The sequence below is a fragment of the Amblyomma maculatum genome, chromosome 9 (assembly GCF_055883805.1).
Source record: "Amblyomma maculatum isolate TAMU_Amacu chromosome 9, ASM5588380v1, whole genome shotgun sequence".
NCBI classification, from domain to species: Eukaryota; Metazoa; Arthropoda; class Arachnida; order Ixodida; family Ixodidae; genus Amblyomma; species Amblyomma maculatum.
The window spans coordinates 27,714,747-27,736,795 of NC_139352.1; the positions used below are offsets into that span (position 1 = coordinate 27,714,747).

At 45.1% G+C, this 22,049-nt stretch overlaps 1 protein-coding gene across 1 annotated transcript in view; it reads right to left on the reverse strand.

The window, feature by feature from the left end:
- Positions 1-390: 390 nt before the first annotated feature.
- LOC146178646 (mitochondrial tRNA-specific 2-thiouridylase 1) overlaps positions 391-22,049 on the reverse strand; it is a 32,940-nt gene continuing 11,281 nt past the window's right edge. Inside the window, exons 5-9 of the mRNA XM_084578448.1 lie at positions 16,051-16,171; positions 13,698-13,798; positions 10,527-10,769; positions 1,179-1,350; positions 391-706 (exon numbers count right to left, since the gene is read on the reverse strand). Coding sequence (XP_084434574.1) covers positions 1,213-1,350; positions 10,527-10,769; positions 13,698-13,798; positions 16,051-16,171 — 603 coding nt within the window. The 3' untranslated portion in view covers positions 391-706; positions 1,179-1,212. The remainder of the gene's footprint in view (positions 707-1,178; positions 1,351-10,526; positions 10,770-13,697; positions 13,799-16,050; positions 16,172-22,049) is intronic.

Genomic DNA, 22,049 nt, shown 5'->3' on the forward strand with positions numbered 1-22,049 from the left:
TAAACCCCACAAACCAAACTAAAAAAATGCAGTTGATAGAAAAAATCATGACCTATGTGAGGTCAGTGCCATTTGCCTCCCACTGGCATTAGTGTAATGGGGGCATACACACCACCTGAGGCGACCTTTGAGCAAGCTGCTGCCGTCATAATTCAAGCTATTTCCTCCTGCGTAAACAGAGATTAAGTCGTACTGGTTGGAGACTCCTACAAAAAAAGACAACAGTAAAACACAACATTCCTGATGCCAGCTTAAGATAATGTCAATCTCTGTTAGGCAGCTTCCAAAGTACCCATGTCAACCCAGTGAAACATGTGCATAGGTATCCTGTTCTATAACCAAGCAGCAATCAAAAATGCTCAATACATTAGAGTCTACCTTTTGGATCACAAGGCTACGATGGTTTTATTGAGTTCAACACCTTCACCTGAAAGTAAATTCGATGGCTAATGGACATCTCAGATGGTCTAGGTCACCTAAGAGAAAATTTCTGAAGCAAAAAAATTGTTAATAAATAAGTATTAATGTCTGTCGTTTATTTCTTATGTACAATTCAGCACTTGAAATAAAGACATTTATTACTATTTCTTAGCCACTACAGACTAGCACACCAATAACCACATGGAGTGGTAGTCACTGGAGATCACAGCTTCACCAATCACCTCTTGCACTTGCGTTCATGTCCACAGTGTGTAAACAGATGCACCTGCAGTCAAAAGTTTATGGAAGTCAATTCAGGCAAAAAAATTTAACTCAATCATCATATTTGTGCCCAGCCTTTAAAACAGGTATGTACACCATTGATCATGCTTGTCTAGAGCACTTGAGTGGTGCTATGCAGAGGAAATCAATTGAAATTATGACGGATACAGTGAATCTTAATGATAACAGTTGGGCTTTAGCACAGTCACAAAATCAAGTGAACTACAGAAGACGCAACCTCACTGTTCTTAACATTAACACTCACTGTTCCTAATGATTTTATAAGTGTTGACTTAATTTGCTCCACGTCACACTGTTCGAGCCCTCTGATTAAGTGTGACTGACCGTGTACAAACTAATTATGACTGTGTGACTTGACAGCAGACTGTGCAATTTGAAGCAAAATAGCCTGCATGAAAACAAATGGAACTTTTTTTGACAGAATTAAACTCCATGAAGGTGGGACCAGTTCTGACCCTGATCATGAGAAAATGCTGAAGTCAGTCGACGCTAGCTTCCACCACTGCTGGCTTGATGTGAGCGACACTGGGCCTCCTGAAGCCTCTGTTCCTCATACAGGCTGGGTCCCACACCGAGAATCTTGGCACTCCCGTAGCACTCGCCATCTGTTCCATACATCACTATGTACTGCAAAGTGAGAAACGAACAGGGAAAACTTCACAAGATTGCACTTAGCTTCGCTTAACAGCTTAATGGCGAAAGCTTGTTCTCTTCTCCTCCTTTGCTCCTTCAGTCTAACATCGGCACCTCAGGACTCCTCTCCTCGACATTCGAGAATGAAGGCCTACTACCTGAAAAATTATATTACGTTGAAGTCAAAACTTATTGTGATGTTCTGATGGGGGATATATTTTTTCGAAGGAAGGTAACGCTGAAATGGTGCTTTTGTTTTTAGATAGCTTAGCCACCAAACTAATGAGCTGTGGGGAGAAGCCTGCTCTGCGAGGAACTTGGAGCCATGAGGTAAAGCATGCCGCACGAAGGGGGAAGCAAAAGTAGTGCTGGATGGATGGATGGATGGATGGATGGATGGATGGATAACAACTTTTATTGTCCACCGTAAATGGAGGCCCCTTACTCCCCACTCCCGGCATGCAGGCCTAGGGGACGGGGGCTGGAGCCTCCATGACTAAAGGTTTACAAAGAGATTTTGTCTCTTCGCGGCCTCGGCCCCCAGGCAGACGGCTTATTGCTGCCGAGCAGAATCTTCGCTTTGCAGCAGGGCTTCCCAGCTCTCTCTGCTATTGATATCTTCCTTGACTACAGGGGAGCCGATGCATTCCCATATAATGCGATCGAGGGTACCCCTCTCCCCACATGCCTTATAAAGATCCCTTTCATGTTCTCCTGATCGGACGTGAAAGGCCCATACCGAGTTAACGAAATTTCCAGCTTGCAGTCGTCACCATGCGGTCGCTTCTCTATTACTTAGTACTATGAACGTGGAACGAAGGCAGTCCTGCTTGCTGACAAAGTATAAGGTGAGTAAAGGTGCAGCTAGAGGTTGGAGAAGGGAAGAAGCAGCGTAAAGTTCACAACACTGGGCAGTGCACGGGCAGAGAGAGTGCGGTTTTGCCTTGCTTGACTGTGTCACGTGGATTTCTCTACCGCTGCCCCTTAAATGACTCAGAGAGAATGCAAAACACATGCTAAAAGATGCTAAAGCGATACTTCCACTAGATGTAAACAAAACTTCAAACCTGATAACATGAAATTCTGATAACTGCAAAAAAAAAATGTATAAAGAGACAAGAGGTAGACTGAAGGTATTTTTGAGTGTTTCTTTTATCAGCCGACAAGATGTATTTGGTGAGTAGCCATTTAATTACCAGACAGCATCTTCAGGGAAACGTCACCAACAACTGATACACAGTAAAGGCCATGGTACAGTCACGGCCGCTCGATGGAAGTGCACTAGGTGCGGCCTGCTACATCGCCCGAAACCGGCGGGAGGCGCCTACTTCCAGTCGCCACCGCCGCGGCGCCACCGTTCGGGGACAGCCGCGCGCGGAGAGCTGCGCCTGGCTGCGCTTTGAGGGAGGCGTAGGCGTGGTAGAAGCGCTTTATTTTAAGGATATAAGAGCTCCGCTTCACACAATTTGGCAACAAGAATTAGTATATACTGTCATGTCTAGTGTGACCATGTCAGCACTTAGCGCTTGCTCAGCAAGGATGTACACTGGAGTGTACCCCGAAAAACTTAGTCACGGTGGTTGCAGACCACCCGAAAGGAGAGCTCGCACTACCGTGATGTTGCATCGGATCCAGTTGTTCGTCACATTAAAATGTGACCCGGTTGTGAACAATTCGAAGCTGTTCAGCTGCCATGGTAGCCTAATGCATAACCACTTAACTGTGTCGCGAATTCCGTGTGTCATTTTCATACCATTTACTCATTCCTGCATACAGCTTTTATACACAAATTGATGTAAACCTGTTCTAAGCCGCCAGCGCTATCCAATAAAAAAATGTCCTACTATGAGCAACCTCTGTGAAAATGCGACATGTAACCAACCTTTCTATCTCATTGTGACAAATTTTACGGTGCAAATATGAAGATGTTTATTAGGTTAAATCTAGATGATGACCTGGGATCTTCGACTCAGTTGGAGACCTTAAACTTTGTACGCCAGAATGCTATCCGTCATGGCTTCCCGCATTTTGCATGACCGGACAAAGTAAGCGCGCTTGATAGAGCCGGTCTGCCTCAAGGTGCTACATATATGCGCCGAAAGCTTTTAATAATATTTTTATTGGCTGCTCGCAAACCCATAAAATTTTTCTGGTTCGTAATTTTCAATGGAAGAATGCGCATCGAGTGTTGCTGTTGTGAAACTATTAGCTGTGATCACAAGAATGTTCACGCGTCAGAGCGCAACTGCAGCCGAGATTCAGCAAGCAGCCAAGTACGCTTATTTAATGGCCACGCAAAAAAGGAAGAAAATTACCAATCGCAGACGGAAAACCTTTCTTGAGAGAGGTTTATGCCATAGCCATACATATCGCTCCACTGTTGAGTTGACATTTCCAGCCCAGCTCGCTATCAGTGGGGGCAGCAACTTAAAGATATCTTGCATAGCGCCTTAGCATGGGCACGATCATTGTTTTTATAGATTAGCTGCAGGTACTGTACACAGTGAGAAAACAATGATGAAACCAAAAGTTTACACAGCTTGCAACTTCGCCGGACCTCTTCAGACTTCATCATCCTGTTAATGAAGGTGTGCATAAGCTGACAAAGCTTGATTACTTCCTTTGCGGGGTATATCAAGCCTCCATTGTCCTTGGTTTTCATTAACCTGTAACTGGTCCAGTTGACTATATTTCCTGCAACAGGCTCTTGCTCAACTGACATGTCGCCTCAAAATCATTACCAAATATCACATAAATTAAGCAACAACCTGGTAGTAATAAACAAATCTTGGGGTTCCTAAGTCTCCTTGAGGAGCCTCGTTAGAGTGCCCGCACTTTGCTACCTGCTTATTCGCTGTGTCCCGTAATTGCTGCCTCTGTCTCATATCATTAGAATGCAGCCTTAAGCCACCGCATTATGTGAACTAGCACCCTACACATAGCTATATAAAGCCCCTCTTTACCGAAGCCGTACGAACGTGCCCTATAGGAGTATAGTGTGCCTGACTTGGGATCTAAGGGTCCCTCCGCTTTCAATAATTCCCATTTCACCCTTACATCTTATTGACTCTCTCTGGTTTGGCAGCTCCTGCCACACTGAACATGTCATGTGTTCTCATTGCGCCAAAGGTATCTGGCCATATCACCAACTAAAGTGCCTCTTACCACAGAGGTTTTTTTTTTTCCGACTGTCCGCCGACAAAGCGGGCGCCGGATTTTCTGTGGAACGTGGCTTTTCGTTTTATCGCATCGGCTCAAACAGTCTCAACAGTATAAACAAATGTTGTATGCACAGGCTCTCTTACTTGCAAGGCCACTCTGACTAGTGCGGCAAAATTCAGAACAAATTGCATGCTTATATATAAAAAAACCTTCGGAGCATTTTCTGATATGTCCTCGCAACATAACCTGCGAGAAAAGCTTCTGGTGCTACCTCATCGTGTTCATCTGCTTCCCAACGCATAGTTAAAAATCCTAGTTCACTGGCCAGCTCACTGGTAACTAAATAGGTTAAACAAAGTGACGGGAACACAGGAAAAAGAGGACGACACAACTCGCGTGGTTATGCCGTCTTCCTCTCCTGTGTTCCCGTCGTGTTGTTTGCACAGTTAACCTATAATTAATCACCAACAAGTCCAATCTGCTGTCCCTCGTAGCAAATTCAATGGCAGCTGATAGGACATTATGCTTCAGCACCTGGACTTTTTAACCGCAACGCTGCTTTCATTTCAGAGGGAGCGAGTGCATTTCCACTCCTTGCTGCTGTCTGCCTGAAGCGAGCTCAGCAGATAAAATTAGAGGGTCTCTTAGAAGTCTCTTAAGCGCAGGATGGCGAAAGCCTACCCTTCTCCTATCATTTGCCTCTCATCGTTTGCCACAGTTCGTCATTTCAAGTCGTCGTTTGATATATTGGTCGTTTCTCAGTCATGATGAGTCTGCCTGCGTAGTCATTGTAGCCCTTATCACTCATAACTAAGCAGGTTACTCATTTAGAATCAGCAGTGGTCATTACATGTCGTTTCACATATTGATCATTTCGTTGTCATTAACCGTAATGATGAGTCATGCCTAGCTATTATAGTCATTACCACACACTGCTAAGTACTTTTACTCATTTCTAATCAATTGCGGTCATTACATGTCGTAGTTTGATATACTGGTTATTACAAATCATTTTAGTCATTATTAACCATTATTAGTTATTAGCATTAGTCACTATCTCTATCAATGTCTATAACTTTTATTGATTACCTATCACCATCAATCATTTTCATTCTTAATCTCCCTCCTTGCACGTCCGCTTTTGCGACTGGCACACCAGTGCACAGATGCGACGCACAGATAACAGGCAGAGCTTCTGCGCATATATTTTCGTTCCATGGGCATAGAACGGCTTTCGACTTAAAAAACAAACTCATCCAGTCTCAACGTTAACGTGCTTGCACACGCGCGCACAAAAAAGTTTGCGTTTACCACGCAGACGCGAGGCGAACGCGCTCAGAAAGGAAGCAAACCGCGCGCTCAGAGCCGGCGACCCCGGCGGCGACGTGTCCCCGAACAGTGGCGCCCTCAGCAGAAATAGCGGGCGCAACTGTAAACTCCCCAAGGACGCGCTTGCCCATTGACGGCGGCGCGACGCAGCAGGCCGCACCCAGTGCGCTTCCAACGAGCGGCCGTGGTACAGTAAAGACTTCTGCCGGTCCGAGTGGCTTTACTACAGAGGTGTTCTGCTGTATTCAAACAAACTGACAGCACAGACAGATTGGCTTGAATAGTTTTGGCAAATCTGACACCTCATGGCCCCCACGTGACGTTGTGGAACTCGCTGCTCTTAATTACACTCGAAGCACTATGCACAGTTGCCTCAAGCAGCGACACAACACTGTAGGAAACACAGCTAGCAAAGGGAGACAGCCTATGACTGTGTTGAAGCACAATGACTGAGGAAATAAACATGCAACTGGAAAAAAATGAAGGAAGACCACATTTTAAAGCAAGGATGTTTCAGAACGCATAAGCGTCATTATTCATAACATTTTAAGTAAGGACCTGGGCATTCAAATGTCAATGTTCTATCTGTCATCTTTATTCACTCTTTGCTGAGCGTATGTTTTACTCCTTGAATCACTGAACTTGTTCTCTGCCTCATGTTGGCTGGCATCATGAAAAGTGCATTTTATATAGAGCAGTGGAGAAGGGTGAGGAATTCGGCGTGGCCTGTAGACTGTGCAAAAACAAAAATGATGTCAGTCAGGTTTACTGCAAACATGACAAACACACAGTGGCCGAAGTAGACGTTAGTATTACAGTAAAACACTGACAAGGCATGTTCACTTAAAATTTAGTTGCACTTAGCACACTTCAATTTCAGCTTATTTTCACCACACACATATACAAGGTTGATATACAACATGTGGTCGGAATAGCGGGAAAAAAAATGCATGCGATGCAGCTTGACCGACCCCTCTCCCCTTAAAATGTTGGCAAGCAGAACGGCAAAGCACCAATATCAACAAATATTGCATAGTATTTTCAAGTCACGTCATTGCTAGGAAGAACAAAGCAGAACAAAGAAAAGAAAACCAAGATGAGGAGGAGTAAGGAAAAAGACTTTTTCCCCAACTAAAGATGGAACCATGGACATTCTCTGAGAACCGAGTTTCTTTAAAGCAAGTTTAAATTTGTTAAGTGGATGTGGAAGGCAAGCCTACAGTATTTGTAGACCGTAATTCACTAAGCTTTATTATTAATAATTAAATTGGTTGACAGGAAGGAAAAGGCACAGTATTTGTCACTAGTTTCTGTGGACACCTGAACCTGTGGACACCCTAAGCAAAGAAAGGAAGGTGGGAGTGAAAGTGGAAATGGACTCCAGAGTAATTTCGACCACCTGGGGATCTTTAACCTGCACTTGTGGACCGAGATGAAGTTTTTTTTATTTGAACTTGGCTGTTTCTCTTAATCAACATTGTGATTTAGAACTGATCTGTTGTCTGGATCATCAAGGGGTCCAGAAGTCTACGTGACAGCCAGTTCTTTTTTGTGTGCTGAAAACTGACGCTTCCTTCCAAGAGCGTAAAGAACAACCTTCTTGTTTCTGACATTATTCTTGTGACCCCTTCTTTTTGTCTGTCATGCTGCGACGCCCTACTTTCCGAAGCAATTTCTTATGTTTGCAGGCAATACGTGATCTCAGGCCATAGCAACAAAATGCAGTGCATCTAAAAGGCTAATCTGGAGGTGGTCGTCCCTGTGTTCAGCTTTTGCAAAAAAGGTGATGCACAAGAAACCCTTCAAAGTAATGCGTGGCATTCCGTATGATGCCAGTATCTCATGGTTCCAAATGGCTTGTTGTATTTGTGGGAGGAAGAACCACCTTCACATTCTGCAGCATCACTTGCTTTGGGTGCATGAAGCATTGATCCAAGAGTGAGAGGACCTTCCGGTTCTGACATCACATTATCGTCATCACATCGCTTCATTTTCCTTAAAGACCCCCTTGAGGGCGTTACGTAAAGGATGGGTTTTAAAAATGCAGGTCTCTATAGCACCCGCAAATGTTGATGGACATGTTATGGCAGAGATATGACATCTTGAGGTCAAAGTAAACTAAAAAGGTAGTTTAACAAAACTTGAAGTTGGGCTAGATGGTGCATTGCAACTTGACTGAAGATAAAGCGCAGAGGAAGACACACACAAGAGAAGAAGACACAGGACATGCGCTATCGGAGAATTAGATGAACCACATATAAAATAGCCCTCGTTGCTTGAAAGGTAGTTTAACAAAACTTCAAGTTGGGCTAGATGGTGCATTGCAACTTGACTGAAGATAAAGCGCACAGGAAGACACACACAAGAGAAGAAGACACAGGACACGCGCTAGCGCGTGCCTTGTGTCTTCTTCTCTTGTGTCTGTCTTCCTACGCACTTTATCTTCAGTCAAGTAAACTAAAAACGTGACAAAACATTTAGCCTTGTAGGCACAACGCATACTGCCACTCAGTTTTAAATGGCGAAGATTCCACTACCAGCCGATCACAGCTGGGTTCATTTTTTTTTCTGAGCCGTCTGCACTGCAGCAGAACAGAACTGTCACATCTGCTTGCCTTTCTGACCACCTAGGCAACCTTTGTTCGTGAAGCAGACGCTTTTATTGGGTTTTTCGGGCTGCAAATTAAACAAAAGAGCGACTTTGTCAGCACTGAAAACAATGCGAGCCTCCTAGCCTGCAATGAGTAATGGTAGCATACTTGTCACCCAATCACTAACGGCTGCCTCATTAACATTCTGTAGCGAGAGCTACATTGGCCACAGTCTGGCCATTTCGCTGTGCCTGTCCGAAGAATGAAGAAAAAAGAAGAAATAAGTCGTGAGAGGCGGTAGCTGGCAGCTGAAATGGCGGAGCACTAACTGGACGTAGGGCTTCCTGACATTACACTTGGCAGGAGATGCCAACTCGGGTCTCTCCTTTCTTATGGGAGGGTGATATCAAAATCAGCCTGCCAAAACTCTTGCACTCATGTTATCCCTAGGCCACGCAGGGGTAACGGCTTGGTTAAAGCGGGGCTTTATATTTTGGCTGGTAGCTTACGCTATCGCATCATCGCGAAGGTAGGAGTGAACACAAAGAGAAAGAGGTGCCGTAGTGGAGGGCTTGAGACCACCGCCTTTGCCACATCGCTCTTTAGTGGTCAAAAATGCCCCCTATGACATAAAGTTGAAACCATAGAGTAAACTACTATGTGCAAAAGCCATGTCTTTACATTCCAGCCGAACCTATGCGTAGCCATGCAGATAGCTCTCGCGTATCTCCAGGTTCAACCGCAAGCTAAACCACAGCTAAGTTTTTCTCCTAACCACTGACAGCTTTGCAAGTAAGGCGATGCCTTGCTTTAAAACCGTGTATCCAGCCCTCGGGGACCTGCAAACCATCCACACCGAGGGCCAATGCCATGTTAAAAACCTTTTCGCGAAAAAGCCGGCCCTCAGTGTTCACCCCGGCATCAGGGCATCCTCTAGCTTAATATAGAGTGCAGTCTTTGCCTCCTCCACATCTGTGCTGAAGCGACGCACACTGCAAATGACCTGACCACGCTGACTGAAAATGGTAGGTCGAGTTGATGGCATTAGGCCTAGATTTTTAATGCCACCAGTCCATTTTCTTTTCGGGTGTACATCAATTTTTCTTAAAATCTCCAACTTCTCCTTGAATGGCCCTCATTGTTAAGTATGTGACTCGAACCGCTGCCTTTTGTCAGCTGCCTGCCACACTCTTCAAGCTTCAAAATAATCTGAACAGCAACACCATACATTGTAATTTCACATCCTCTCTTACTCTCTCTCTCCTTTTTTTTGATAGCTGCACAAATGTCACTTGATGTCAATGATGCAGTTGGGTTCAGCCAAACTGCATCCTCTTCGTCATCTGACTGTCAGAGGTCACGGTTTGCTCATTCATATCAGCAGTGCCACCAGTATCAGCATACACAGCCACCCGGAACATCTGAAATGTGGCTCCTAGAATGCAAGACACTTCAGCCAAAATATTGTACAAATTTACATCATCACAAAATTTGTATCAGTGGTGATCACACCACTGATTACTTATTTACTGCAAACAAGCCACAGGGACCAGATACCTCGGCAGACATTTTCTATTTGTCATTGACACTGCTTCGAACACTTCCCTTCTTCCCCACTATTTTTCTGCTCCGTTCTAAAGCTAGCACTGGTGTCACATACACGTGGACTGATTTTCTTCATGTGTTCATTGCAATTTGGGGAGACATCGGTAACTGCAATTCAGGCTGCAGCATTAAAGCTCATGATCTCTATGTGTTCTCCGTCTATGTTGTTCTACAGTAAGTCACAGGGTGTCCCCTTCGATCATTCTACAGATGCCCACCGGTTATGGCAAAGCCACTCAAGCCAGGAATGACTGCTTAAGATGTGCACCCTAAAGCAATCCATTCATTTTATCTTAGTTACAGAACAAGAAGATATATACATGTTTGAAACCATATATGCGATGCTATTTACTGAACAAAATTTCAGTGCATATTCAGTGCTCATGGCATGCAAAAGTCTCTCCGAGGGTCATCCATGCTTTCTCCGCTATGTTAATTCAATCCAGACCCTTCCTTGTTCCCGTCAACCTTCACCACACTCACCTGTCCGATTGCAATGGCCCTGTGGTAGTCGTCCAGGCGTACCTGGAGGCTGTGGCCCACCTCCCCTTCCTCCAGGTGCACAGTGCACCAGGCCAGGTTGTTCCGGTGCTGTGTTCGAAACAGGCAGCGCAGGGAAGGTGCTGCACCGGACGCACTGCACCAGGGCGGCTCCCGGCAGATCCAGTGCGGTTTGTCCGTGTACAGAGTACGCCAGTAAAGGGCCGGGTGGTGCTGGCCAGGCACCTGCCAATGCACCCGCCACATGGATGTCAGTGTCAACGTGCACGCGTCTGCTCTTGTGCTGGCTGGACAAAAATGGTGGTAGACCCTTAAGCTCTGCCTTTATGGGTACGACGTGAGAAGCTAAGGCTACCATTCGACATATAAAGACCCACTCAAACCAAGCCATATGAATGCGACTGTGTCAACTAGGAATGCAATGGTCTTGGCAGGCTGATTCTGACATCACCCTCTTGTGTGAAACGAGAGACCCGAGTTGCCAAACAGAAGCCATACGTCCAGTTAGTGCTCGGCCGTGTCAGCTGCCAGCTGCAGGCTAATCACGCCATGCTTGTGACCTTTCGCTCACAATTCCTTAGCCAGGACTGGTTTTGGCATTTCACATAGAGAATTCTGTTGATACTTGCGTCAGTCATCTGTTTGTGGAGGTGACAAAGAATCAATTTTTAGTCTGCTTACCTAGGCTGATAGCCTGAAGATGTGGACTCAACATTTGTCCATTGTGCAGTGTGTGTTGCGTGGTGCTGGACACGCGTGTTGCTGTGCTGGATACGTGACTGCTAGTTCCTGCTGTGTATGCCAGTTTTCGGTTTTAGGTTGTTATGGTTTTTATGATAGTACTTTTGCGGGTGTGTGCTTCTATATTTGTGTTTTCTGCGTTTAATTTTCTTACGCATTTTGTTTTGCTATGTGAATGTTAATTCTTGGAGTTAGGAAGTTGAAGTGAGCACCCGTTATCTCTCTTCTAACTGTCTGTCCGCGATGCTCTATGCTCTTGCAAGCTACGAATCCCTACCAATTTGGCCCAATTGTTTTCAATGAACAACAGTGGCAACTGGGCAGGATAATGCAGCTACACAGTACACAACAGAAAAAGCTGCAGAGAAGAGCCGCCAAGACGGGGTCGCAACCAATCAGAATGCCTCGACTGCGTACTGCCTGTCCAATCACTGCGCCTTTCTATCACAAACTACCTCCAAAGACTTTGAGTGACACCTCTGCTTTGTAACACCTCTGCTTTGTGACACCTCTCTCGTGACACCCTGCAAAATTATGTCAGCACCCACAGGGTCATTTGCTCGTGAAGCACTTGCGTGGTTTCAGCGAAGCTGTTTACGCACAGTTACAACACAAACCATACAAAAACAACAGCAATTACCTATGGTAAACAGCACGTAGCCGAGACCAAGCTCACTGCCACGGGAAAGTTTTTTTTCCTCGCCATCCATCTTCTAAGCACCTTCATTGCACGGCATACTACTAAGCTGCCATAACTTACACTCCTCTCGGAGCCTCAGGAGCCTGCATGTCGGCTTCGCCCCGCAGCAAGACACAACCTTTGGAGGTCTTAACTTATCAGAGTCGACAAACCATCCTTCTATCAGCAGTTTTACTGTTGTTTTAAACCAACCCTTTCCAACAGTGCCAAGAAAGAGAGGACTTCACAGTGACGGGGAGTGCACTCTGAAGAGGCTTAGCATACACAGTGTCTCGGTCCGCAAGCCAGTTGCTACTATCGACTGTCTCCTTCTCCAATTAAGAAGCAATGCCAGTTTGCCCAATTATGAGAACATCTAATCTGCCTGATTGCCAAAAGCATATCTTTACTGTAAACCCAAACACTACCTTTGCTCCACCTGTTTGCAAATGTTCATCATAGCCTTCCAGTAATTTCCTAATCACATACACCTTAATTTGAATCACTACGCATTGCAATACAGTAAAACTTCGCTAATACGTAGTTGGCGGAGACGCGGGAAAAGTATGCACTATCCGGTAGTACACCTTAACTGACCACTACATATTTGCCATTATTTGCACTCTGAAATAGGAATAATTCAGGCACAATAAATTTTCCATGAATACACGTACATGCGGGCATTTTATTGGTGTGCCACCGACCAGAAAACCGTCATTTTCAGTTGCTGCCGTGGTAGTCGTGCGGTGACAACAGCAGTCTCAAAAACGGCGAGACTGAGGGTAAGCAAGTTTCATACACGCACCAGTGCACTCTTTGTAGTTCTGGTTTCAGTAGAATGTATAATGATCAACGTTTCCGCGCACATTAACGTAACTGCTTTGTGCTTCACACAGCACCAGCTCCAAACAAAAGACAACCCCACAAAATGTGCACTACCTGCCCGCAACACATCCATAACGCAACAGCACCCGCAGGCCCACAGTGAGAGGTTGGCACGAGCGAGCAGCACGACCGTGCGCGAGCAGTATGATGGTGATGGTTACTGTGACAGGACTGGCACCAATACTACTCAGTGATGCGTTCATGTCAGCGTAGCCGACGCTTCCTGGGCTCCCTATTGACATGGGCATCGCCGCATTTGTCAGATGGCCAAAATGGCCACAATATCGTATCGCCAGCAGTCCACACGTAATAATGTTTCCCAGAAAGGCGGAAAACGTTTCAAATCACAGCATAGTCAGCAAAACTGCGACGGCAGGTACGCATTAAGAGGTAGGCACTTCGTGAGCCACTATGTCTTAAGCAGTCAGCAGTGGGTTTCAATGATGGCTAAGCAGGGGAATCCTCGCAATTACATTTTAACCGCAACTACTAGGTATAGGGGTAATGTAAGCTTGTTTCAATAATAATAATAATAATAATAATAATAATAATAATAATAATTGGTTCACAGGAAAGGAAACGTGCAGTATCTGTCACACTTGTTCTGTGGACACCTGAACCACGCTGTGAGGGAAGGGAGGAAAGTGGGAGTGAAAGAAGAAAGTTTTTGCCAGTTCTGACCAGAGTTCTTTCACCCGATTGCAGTTCAGAGACATGCAACTGCACTTTGAGAAGCATGAGCAAACATTGTGCAGCTAATCTTATCCACTGCTGCTCGCACGCCAAAGAATGTGAAGCGGGTGTCTGGTGCCTCTGCTACGCATAGCGGCGTGCAAAGACGGGCTCACCACTGTGATGCGCTGTGTGCGGGGGCAGAGGCGTGCCACGTATTGGGAAGAAGCCATGCCGCCAATGGGCAACCGCTGGCCTACCGTCCACGAGTGGATGCCTGCAAGTGACCACCACACACACCGTCGTTAGCATTTCTTCCGACACTACCAAGGCTATCACAAATGCAACACTCAGGGAGGAAAGTTTCGGAGGAGCACTTAAGTCACCTTGTGTGCAGCAGAGTGAAAGTTTTTTGGCCGCCCTGCTGTGATCAGTGCAATGCCCGATTCCTCGAGAGAGAGAGAGAGAGAGAGAGAGAGACAAAGTGAAAGAGTAGAGACAATCTTCTTTTTTTCCCTTTCTCATTACTGACCGTCATTATCTATCACTGACTAGAACTATCAATCCCTATATATACCAGAACCCCACCAATATCTCGAGGAATCTCATGAACAGATCCCGCCCCATGTAATTTTCACCATGAGTGAAGTAAGGCTTTTGCATTATTTCTGTCTGCTATGCATATTTTGGTGCCTAGAGCCCACATGGTGATATCCAAACGCTATCAGATTCCTGCAGGGGCACGACGGGACCCACTTTCTAGAAAATTGCCACCAAGACAGCCTTTATCAGCAGCAACCTACTAATAGTAGGAGTATCACTGAGCTACAGTACATGCCAGGAACTTGTTTTCTTCTAAAGCTGCCGTATCACACCGCGTAATCTCTTCCAAGGTACGACAGGTGCGTGACACTGTGAAAAATTTTCCCCAGTTGTGCATGTTCCATTTCGCAAAAAAAACAGCTTTCTCAATAAATTAGATGGTTTACCAGCGTGTGCATAACTGTGCTTGCAAGGCCGTGCTTGTCTATGAAAATAGCAGATTGTTTTAAACGAGTTCAAAATATCAAAATCCACACCTGAGTAGGCTGAGGCAGTGCCCTGAAGCACGCGGATGCACCTTTGTCCCACTCAGATGCACTTCGACACAAGTTCTTGAAACCTTCTGGTAAGGAATGCAGAGGTTTGATGGAACTGACAACAGACCTTGCATTTCGATTCAAGTTCTTTGCATATACTTTGTTGTGCAAATGACCACATATAGTGCATATGTATTCTCCATGCTACAACTTGGCTTCTCACCACCCATGCATAGACTAGTCAGGAGTGGCACTGCCTGCAGAAGTTCCGAGGATCTCACTGCAAAAGTAGTGCATATAAACTGCTTTGTTCATATCAACTGTTTGTATAAGGCGCTGCATATACCTTCCTTTGTATAATTCAATATGTTAGGCTCCCTTTAGGACATAAGTTACGCTAAAGCAATTGATAAAATAGGGTGCCAGTAAGAGAAATTGTAAAGAGAGCATTTACTGCAGATGCATGAGGAAAACTAGAGACTGAGGGCAAGAAACCGGTTCATGTTATTCCACACAAAAATGACATTTGTTCCATAAAGAAAAGGTTAATAGTGCAACTTCCTTTCCTATTAACCTTTCGTTTATGTGACTATGCACCAACTAGCCCAGCAATCAGTTTTAATTGACACTTGTTCGGTTCTTTTTCACTGCCTCATTTTTCTCAGTGTTCCCAATATGGCTGCCACTTTATTGTTTTGTTGTTGTTGTTTTTTTTTCACAATTTTTCATGGTATGTGGTGCCTGCGCGATGCTGACATTTGACTACGTCGAGCCTCCACCTGCGCAGGCACGATAGTGGCTTGTCCTTTCCACACCGGCAAGAAAATTTCCCCACAACGAGGCGTACTCCCACAGGATAGCTTTCCTGCAGTTCTATTCGGTTGAGCACAGAAGCCATCTTGCGGGTGCCCTGTTCCTTGTGCAGAAGCATGTTACCTGAAATTTTATTTTTCGTTCACAGTGCCATGCACACGCCCTGTGAGCGCCATTGTGTATGGTCACCACATTTCATGGTTGCTGTGGAAATTCACCTTAACCAATGTACACATGAAACAGTTCATCTTGATTTTCTTTACAATTTCTATGGGAAACCATCAAGAATTTCATACTGTTCATCTTATTCGAGAATTTATCGTAATCAATCTTATCTTAATGGGGTATATTTCTATAAGTATTAGTTTTACAACCACCACTGCATATAGGCATATCAAATGCATTCATCTGAGTTATACTGTTTGTTACTGAGTGCGTAGCGACCTACTCTAATCTGTTAATGCATTGCTGTGCTCTGTAAGCTGTCTCTTGGGCCTGGTCATGCTACCAATTTCCAGTTGCCCAGGACCTTCAAAAATGTTTCTGGCAAATAAAACCAAACTAAAATACGACTAAAAAAAGGCCCTGGCAAGGAATCAAGTGCGAATCAAGGACCGAGGTGGCACCGGCCGCTCACCAGAGTGTGTACCAAGCACCTTGCCAGTCTCCAAGTCGACAATGCTGCCCTGCTGGGGCTCCACGTACTGATCCACAAACGCCCCGAAGTGCCGCTTCCCAATGAAGCACAGCCCCATGCTCTGCACCACAAAGAGATGAACAAAGGCTGGGGCACAGAAACCACATGTGAAATGCACCGAAATAACAGTCAAACACTGGGGAGCCATGCACAAATCAGTCAGTTGGCATTTCTCTATAAAACTACTACTCCCTAAAAGAAAAGAAAAAAAAAAAGAGAACAATAAGAGTGAAGCATATGGAATGAAGTAGTCTCCTACAGCAAGAAGGACTTGTAGCGTTCATCGATGCTCATTTGCTTCTATATTTTCTATTTGGCTCTATGTGCAGCCCCCCCCCCCCCCCTTGTGTGGAAGTTTGGTTGTTCACCCCCACTGCTTTTAGTGCATTATTTTGTTGAAGAACATACTGTCATTATAGGTGCTCCAAAAATCTGCAGGCCTACATTCTTCTCATTCTCCTAAGAATCGCGGCCTATTCTTTTGCAACCTTTACTTCACCTCTATACACAACGAAGATTTACGATGAGAAAGAAGTCAGGGTTCCAGGCTGACAGCAAAGGCAACAACATAAGAAAGCTGCTATGAAATAGATTGCCACAAAATGACCACTCATGTGATTTCCTGCCCTAAACAACAACCTAAGTAGAGTATTTTTCACATATTCTTTCCTTAGCTTTGATGCTCATACGATTTTTACTCCTCGATATATTCCTTATTACACTACAAAATGTTTCGCGTCTGTGTAGCAGAGAAAGATAATAAAAAAGAAAGGCTACATAAGTATTAAATAGAACCGTGAGAAATGGGATGAAAAAAATGTAGTTGATGATTACTACGATAGTCAGTTATGCGAAATCCAAGTGTATGGAACATGTAATGCAACTGAACGGTGGCAAAAAACATAAAACGTGACAATGCATAAAACGGCATGGGCTTATGTATGCTTAAAAAGGGGATGCTGGGAGTGTGCGCAAGCAAAAATATAACAACTGCTTGCATACGCTTCCAGCGTCCCCTTTTCAAGCATACATAATCCCATGCCTCTGTTTCTTGTTTTTACTGTGCACAAGGCTATTATATAAGAATTGAAACGTCTGTAGCGTTTTTTTTCCTTTTTTGTTTTTTTTTTTTTTGGTAAGCATATGCAATGTAATATTTTATGATTCACCCCGACCCAGATGAGATTTCATCCAACTTGCGCTTCCTCGGCAGCAAGCGTTGACTAAGCCAGAGCATTTCAAGAGGCCACCGCAGAAGAAACATGAGATTCAACTTCCCTGTCTTTCTGCGCCAGGCGAATGTTTGGTTTCGTTCATAGAGCAAGTCCCGAAGCAGCTCAGCCTATGAAAGACATCATAGTGGAGGGCTCAGGAAGTGTTGACTACTAGGGGCTCTTTACTGTGCACTGACATCACACAGGCCTTTATGTTTCACCCCTATTAAAATGCAGCTGATGAGAGACATCATAGTGGAGGGCTCTTCAATGTGCGCTGACATTGCACAGCACACAGGCGCCTTTGTTTCACCTCTATTAAAATGCGGCTGCCATGGCTGGGATACAACCGGCGCCCTCGAGATCAACAGTCAAGCCCCATAACCACTGAGCCACCATGGCGGAGTGCTGGACTGTGCGGATGTGAATCCAATTCAACTTGCCCGTTCCCAAATCCTTGATAAAAGTTTCTGTTCCTTAGCTTTTTCAGAAACAACACATTTGCCTCAGATCTTTCTACCACTCTAAACAAGTTCCAGGGGACAGAGGCTTGCAGTATCATTCCCCCCTTGTCACAGTGGATGCAACAAGAGTTGCAAGCGGCATCCAAGTGACTGCTGACCTAAATGTGCCAGATAGTAGAGCAGCATGCCCAAAAGCTGAACCACAAGAATCATCCCCGTTTAGCTGCAGTGTCTTGTTTGTCCAAACTGCCACTGTTGTCCCAGCAGTTACATGCAGCAGTGACTAAGATATGAGTCCGTGCCACCAGGTTCTGAGAGGAGTCGAGACATGAAATTTTTGTTGTGTGTTCTGTATTTGGAATGATGCACAGGGTAGTACTATTACAATACCGCATTTACTCGCATAATACTCGCACTTTTTTTCGCCGAAAATTGGAGCTCAGTTGGCGGATGCGATAATTATGCGGGGAAAATTTTCAAGCAAATGTTTTGCAGCGCTAAAAGCCAATTTAAATAGATGCAAATCAGGATTCTTAGGTCAACTATTGTAAATATAACCAAAACATTACTTTCAAGCGGAACTTGACCTTTTTATAAAAGTACAGGTTTGCCAAAAGCACAAATGAATAAAGCCCTTTATTTACCGCGCGCAGCCTCATTATCACTCCCTGTGCTCCGTGGTATAATGCTCACATCAGTCCATACAGCTCTACTCTTGATCAAAGACTTGATCCGAGTCCGTGTCGGCACCGTAATCGCAGTCTCCAGTAGCGCACTACGCAGAGCTCATCAACGCTGATGTGCCTGCTGGCAGCGTGGTTGCTATGCTGTAGCCCGTACTCGAAAGCTTCCAGCTTAAAAGCAGCTGTATAACTTGCGTACCGCCCCACCGCGATGCAGCGCCAAGAACATGACAGACGGTGGAACAAAGCAAGTAACACGGAAGGAACGAAGGAACAATGACGAGACACGGAGACACCTCGCAAAATAGCGACGACTACGAGCATCATAAGAAAAAAAAACAAGCATAACCAATGATGATCTACCCGAGCACGCTATCGCCGCCTGGTAGCACATACACACAATGAGGCCAGCTAGGCTCAGTAGCGCTCCAAAGATGGCACTTGTTACTACTAGAAGACGACTCTCGCGGTGGTAATATTAGTGGTGCAATGATTATGCGAGGAAAAAAAAATTCCGATTTTTGACGCCCAATGTTGGGGTGCGAGCATTAAGCGAGTAAATACGATACATGAACCTTTACGTGGACTCTGCAAACAAAATGATAAATAATTTGTAACCAAATTTAATCTCTCGGACAGTTTTGGTCTCAGCTCCGAATGTTACACAGTGGCTGTAATGTCACAGATGTGTTGTGGTCATGTGAGCAGCATGAAAACTGCAGTGCGGTCGCTTCATTGTTCTTTTCAATTGGAAATAGCTCTTTTACAATCCCACTCAAGAATTTCGATTGAAAAAACTAGTAAGCAGTGACTATACATAGGGGGTATTCACTGATGCGCTGTGCGCGGTGTATTGTGGGTAACTGAGGTGCAGTCGGCCATTTTTGTGTCCACGGGAAGAACAGGGCGAACATACGTATCAAGTGCCGTGCAGTTCTACAAGCAGTAGCATCCGCAGCTATATGTTGTTTACTGAGCTATCGTAGACTGTAATAGACGCGTGCACAGCGTAAACAACGGAAGCTGAAGAGCTAGGCGAACGACCTCGGCATTTTAAGGTCCAGGAAGTACACACGAACGACTCCACTCGAACGAGACACCTCACCGAGATGCGACGTCACGTATGGCTGGCACGGCTCAACCGCACAAGTATCATGGAATATGAGAAATGTATGTCGAAATGGGCTGGACAGGAATCTTCCAGATGTGCCCTAGCAGCCAGCTCTTGTCACTATCCGTGCATGACTCTTCTTCACGCACTCCCGGTAAAAGAGCAGCGCGGCAATGTATCGCTTCCAGCCATGCGCATGCATGCACCGCACCGCCAACACCTCCTCATCGTGTTTTGCTGCAATGAAATCCTTTAAGGAGGGCTCGCTAAACTTTGTGTTTGTCGTACTTGCCTCATTCGATCAGAAGAAGTCGGATGTTCGCATCGTCTGTGTGGGCTGCTAATCATAGCAGACCGCATGCAGATTTAGCGAAGGAACGCAGGCGGGCAGAGTTGTTTTGCAGAAGGTTTGAAAAACTTTATAAACTTATTTATCTCCAACAACAAATCAAGTTTAGCTTGGCCAAAACTGCGCTGTATTTCAAGAATTTTGTCGCAAAAAGTTATTGGCAAAGTTATTTCGAGCCCGCAAAGCAACGAAGTGGCGCCACCGGTGTCATCGCTGTGGCCTGTGGTTTCTTTTGCTTCCTTACCGCCACAGACGATGCAAACATCCGACTTCTTCTGATCGATTGAGGCAAGTACACCAAACAAATTTCGTATAAAAGATACCGACTACCAAACGCCATTTCTATGCAGAATATCAGCTATAAAATCTCAGCAGTTATGGTATAAACGTTGCACGGCACGTAATTCATTCATTTCATTTATTCATACTGTCAGCCCTGGGCGGGCTATTACAGGAGTGGATATCAAACTTGAAATAGAACAAGAACACATCAAACAAACACTGAGATCAACACTAAATTTTATACATAATTGTGTTTGCCACTTGAACAGAACAAAAACATTGTCATAGAAATCAAGCAGTACATAAAACATTATGCAGTTTATCTAAAAATTCGCTAAGTGATTGTGACGTGACAACGGAGTTTGGTAACATATTCCATTCCTTAATGGCTCTCGGGAAAAAACTAAATTTAAAGCAATCATTTCTGACAGGCGGCATTGGGATGTACAAACTGTGACGATGGCGTGATGTTTCCCCTGTTTTAATTTCAAAGTATTTTGTTTGATCGATTTTCAAGTAGTGGTTAGCGATCTGGAAAAGAAACTTGAGTCTGTCACAAAGAGCGAGTTCGTCTGCTTCAACGGCGGCTCTTAACCCAGCCGCTTGTAACATAGTTGCATTCTTCGAGTGGTCAGGAGGCTTGCGATTGGTTTCTTGTGACGAAGCTCGTCCGTAGGACAAGGAATTCATGAATGTCGCACATATTTATGCGTGGGCACAGGCCGATGCTTACTGTCAGTTCAGTTCAGGCGTTCAGTCGTGTCCGACTCTTCGTGACCCTATGGACCATGTCACGCCACGCTTTCCGGTCTCTCACTATCTTCTTAACATCACATAGCTTCATCTGCAATGCCTCGAGAATGCCATCTAACCATCGCGTTCGCTGCCTACCCCTTCTCCGGCGACCCTCAACCTTTCCCAACATCAAATCTTTCTCCAGCGACTCCTCTCTTCTCATCAGATGACCAAAGTAGCTGAGCTTTAACTTTAGAATTTGACCCTCCAATGAGCAGTCAGGGTTTATGGTCGACAATATCGACTGATTTGATCTTCTGGCAGTCCAAGGAACTCTTAAGAGTCTTCGCCAGCACCACAATTCAAACGCGTCAATTCTTCGGCGGTCAGCCTTTTTCACAGTCCAACTCTCGCATCCATACATCACAACTGGAAAGACCATAGCACGGGTTATACGGATCTTGGTTGGCAGACTAATGTCTCTGCTCTTTACTAGGCGGTCAAGGCTAACCATTGCTCTCTTTCCCAGAAGCAGGCGTCTCCTAATTTCATGGCTGCAGTCTCCTTCCGAGGTAATCTTGGCGCCCAAGAACAGAAAATCTGTCACAGCTTCCACTTCTTGTCCATTGATGCTCCAGGACTTGATAGGGCAAGACGCCATGATCTTCGTCTTTTTAATGTTCAGTTTAAGCCCAAACTTCTCACTCTCTTCTTGTACGCGCATCAGAAGTCTCTTGAGTTCCACTTCACTTTCTGCCATTAAAGTGGTATCATCCGCATATCTAAGGTTGTTGATACGTTTTCCAGCAATCTTCACTCCAGCTGAAGACTCGTCCAGACCGGCCTTCCTCATGATGCACTCTGCATATAGGTTAAATAGGCAGGGCGACAGTATGCAGCCTTGCCTCACCCCTTTCTCAATCGGAAACCAATCAGTAAGACCATGCCCAGTTCTGACTGTGGCCTCTTGCCCTTCATACAGGTTCCTGAGGAGACAGATGAGGTGAATTGGAACTCCCATCTCTCGGAGAGCTTGCCACAATCTGCTGTGATCTACGCAGTCAAACGCTTTCGCATAATCAATAAAGCAGAAGTAAATGG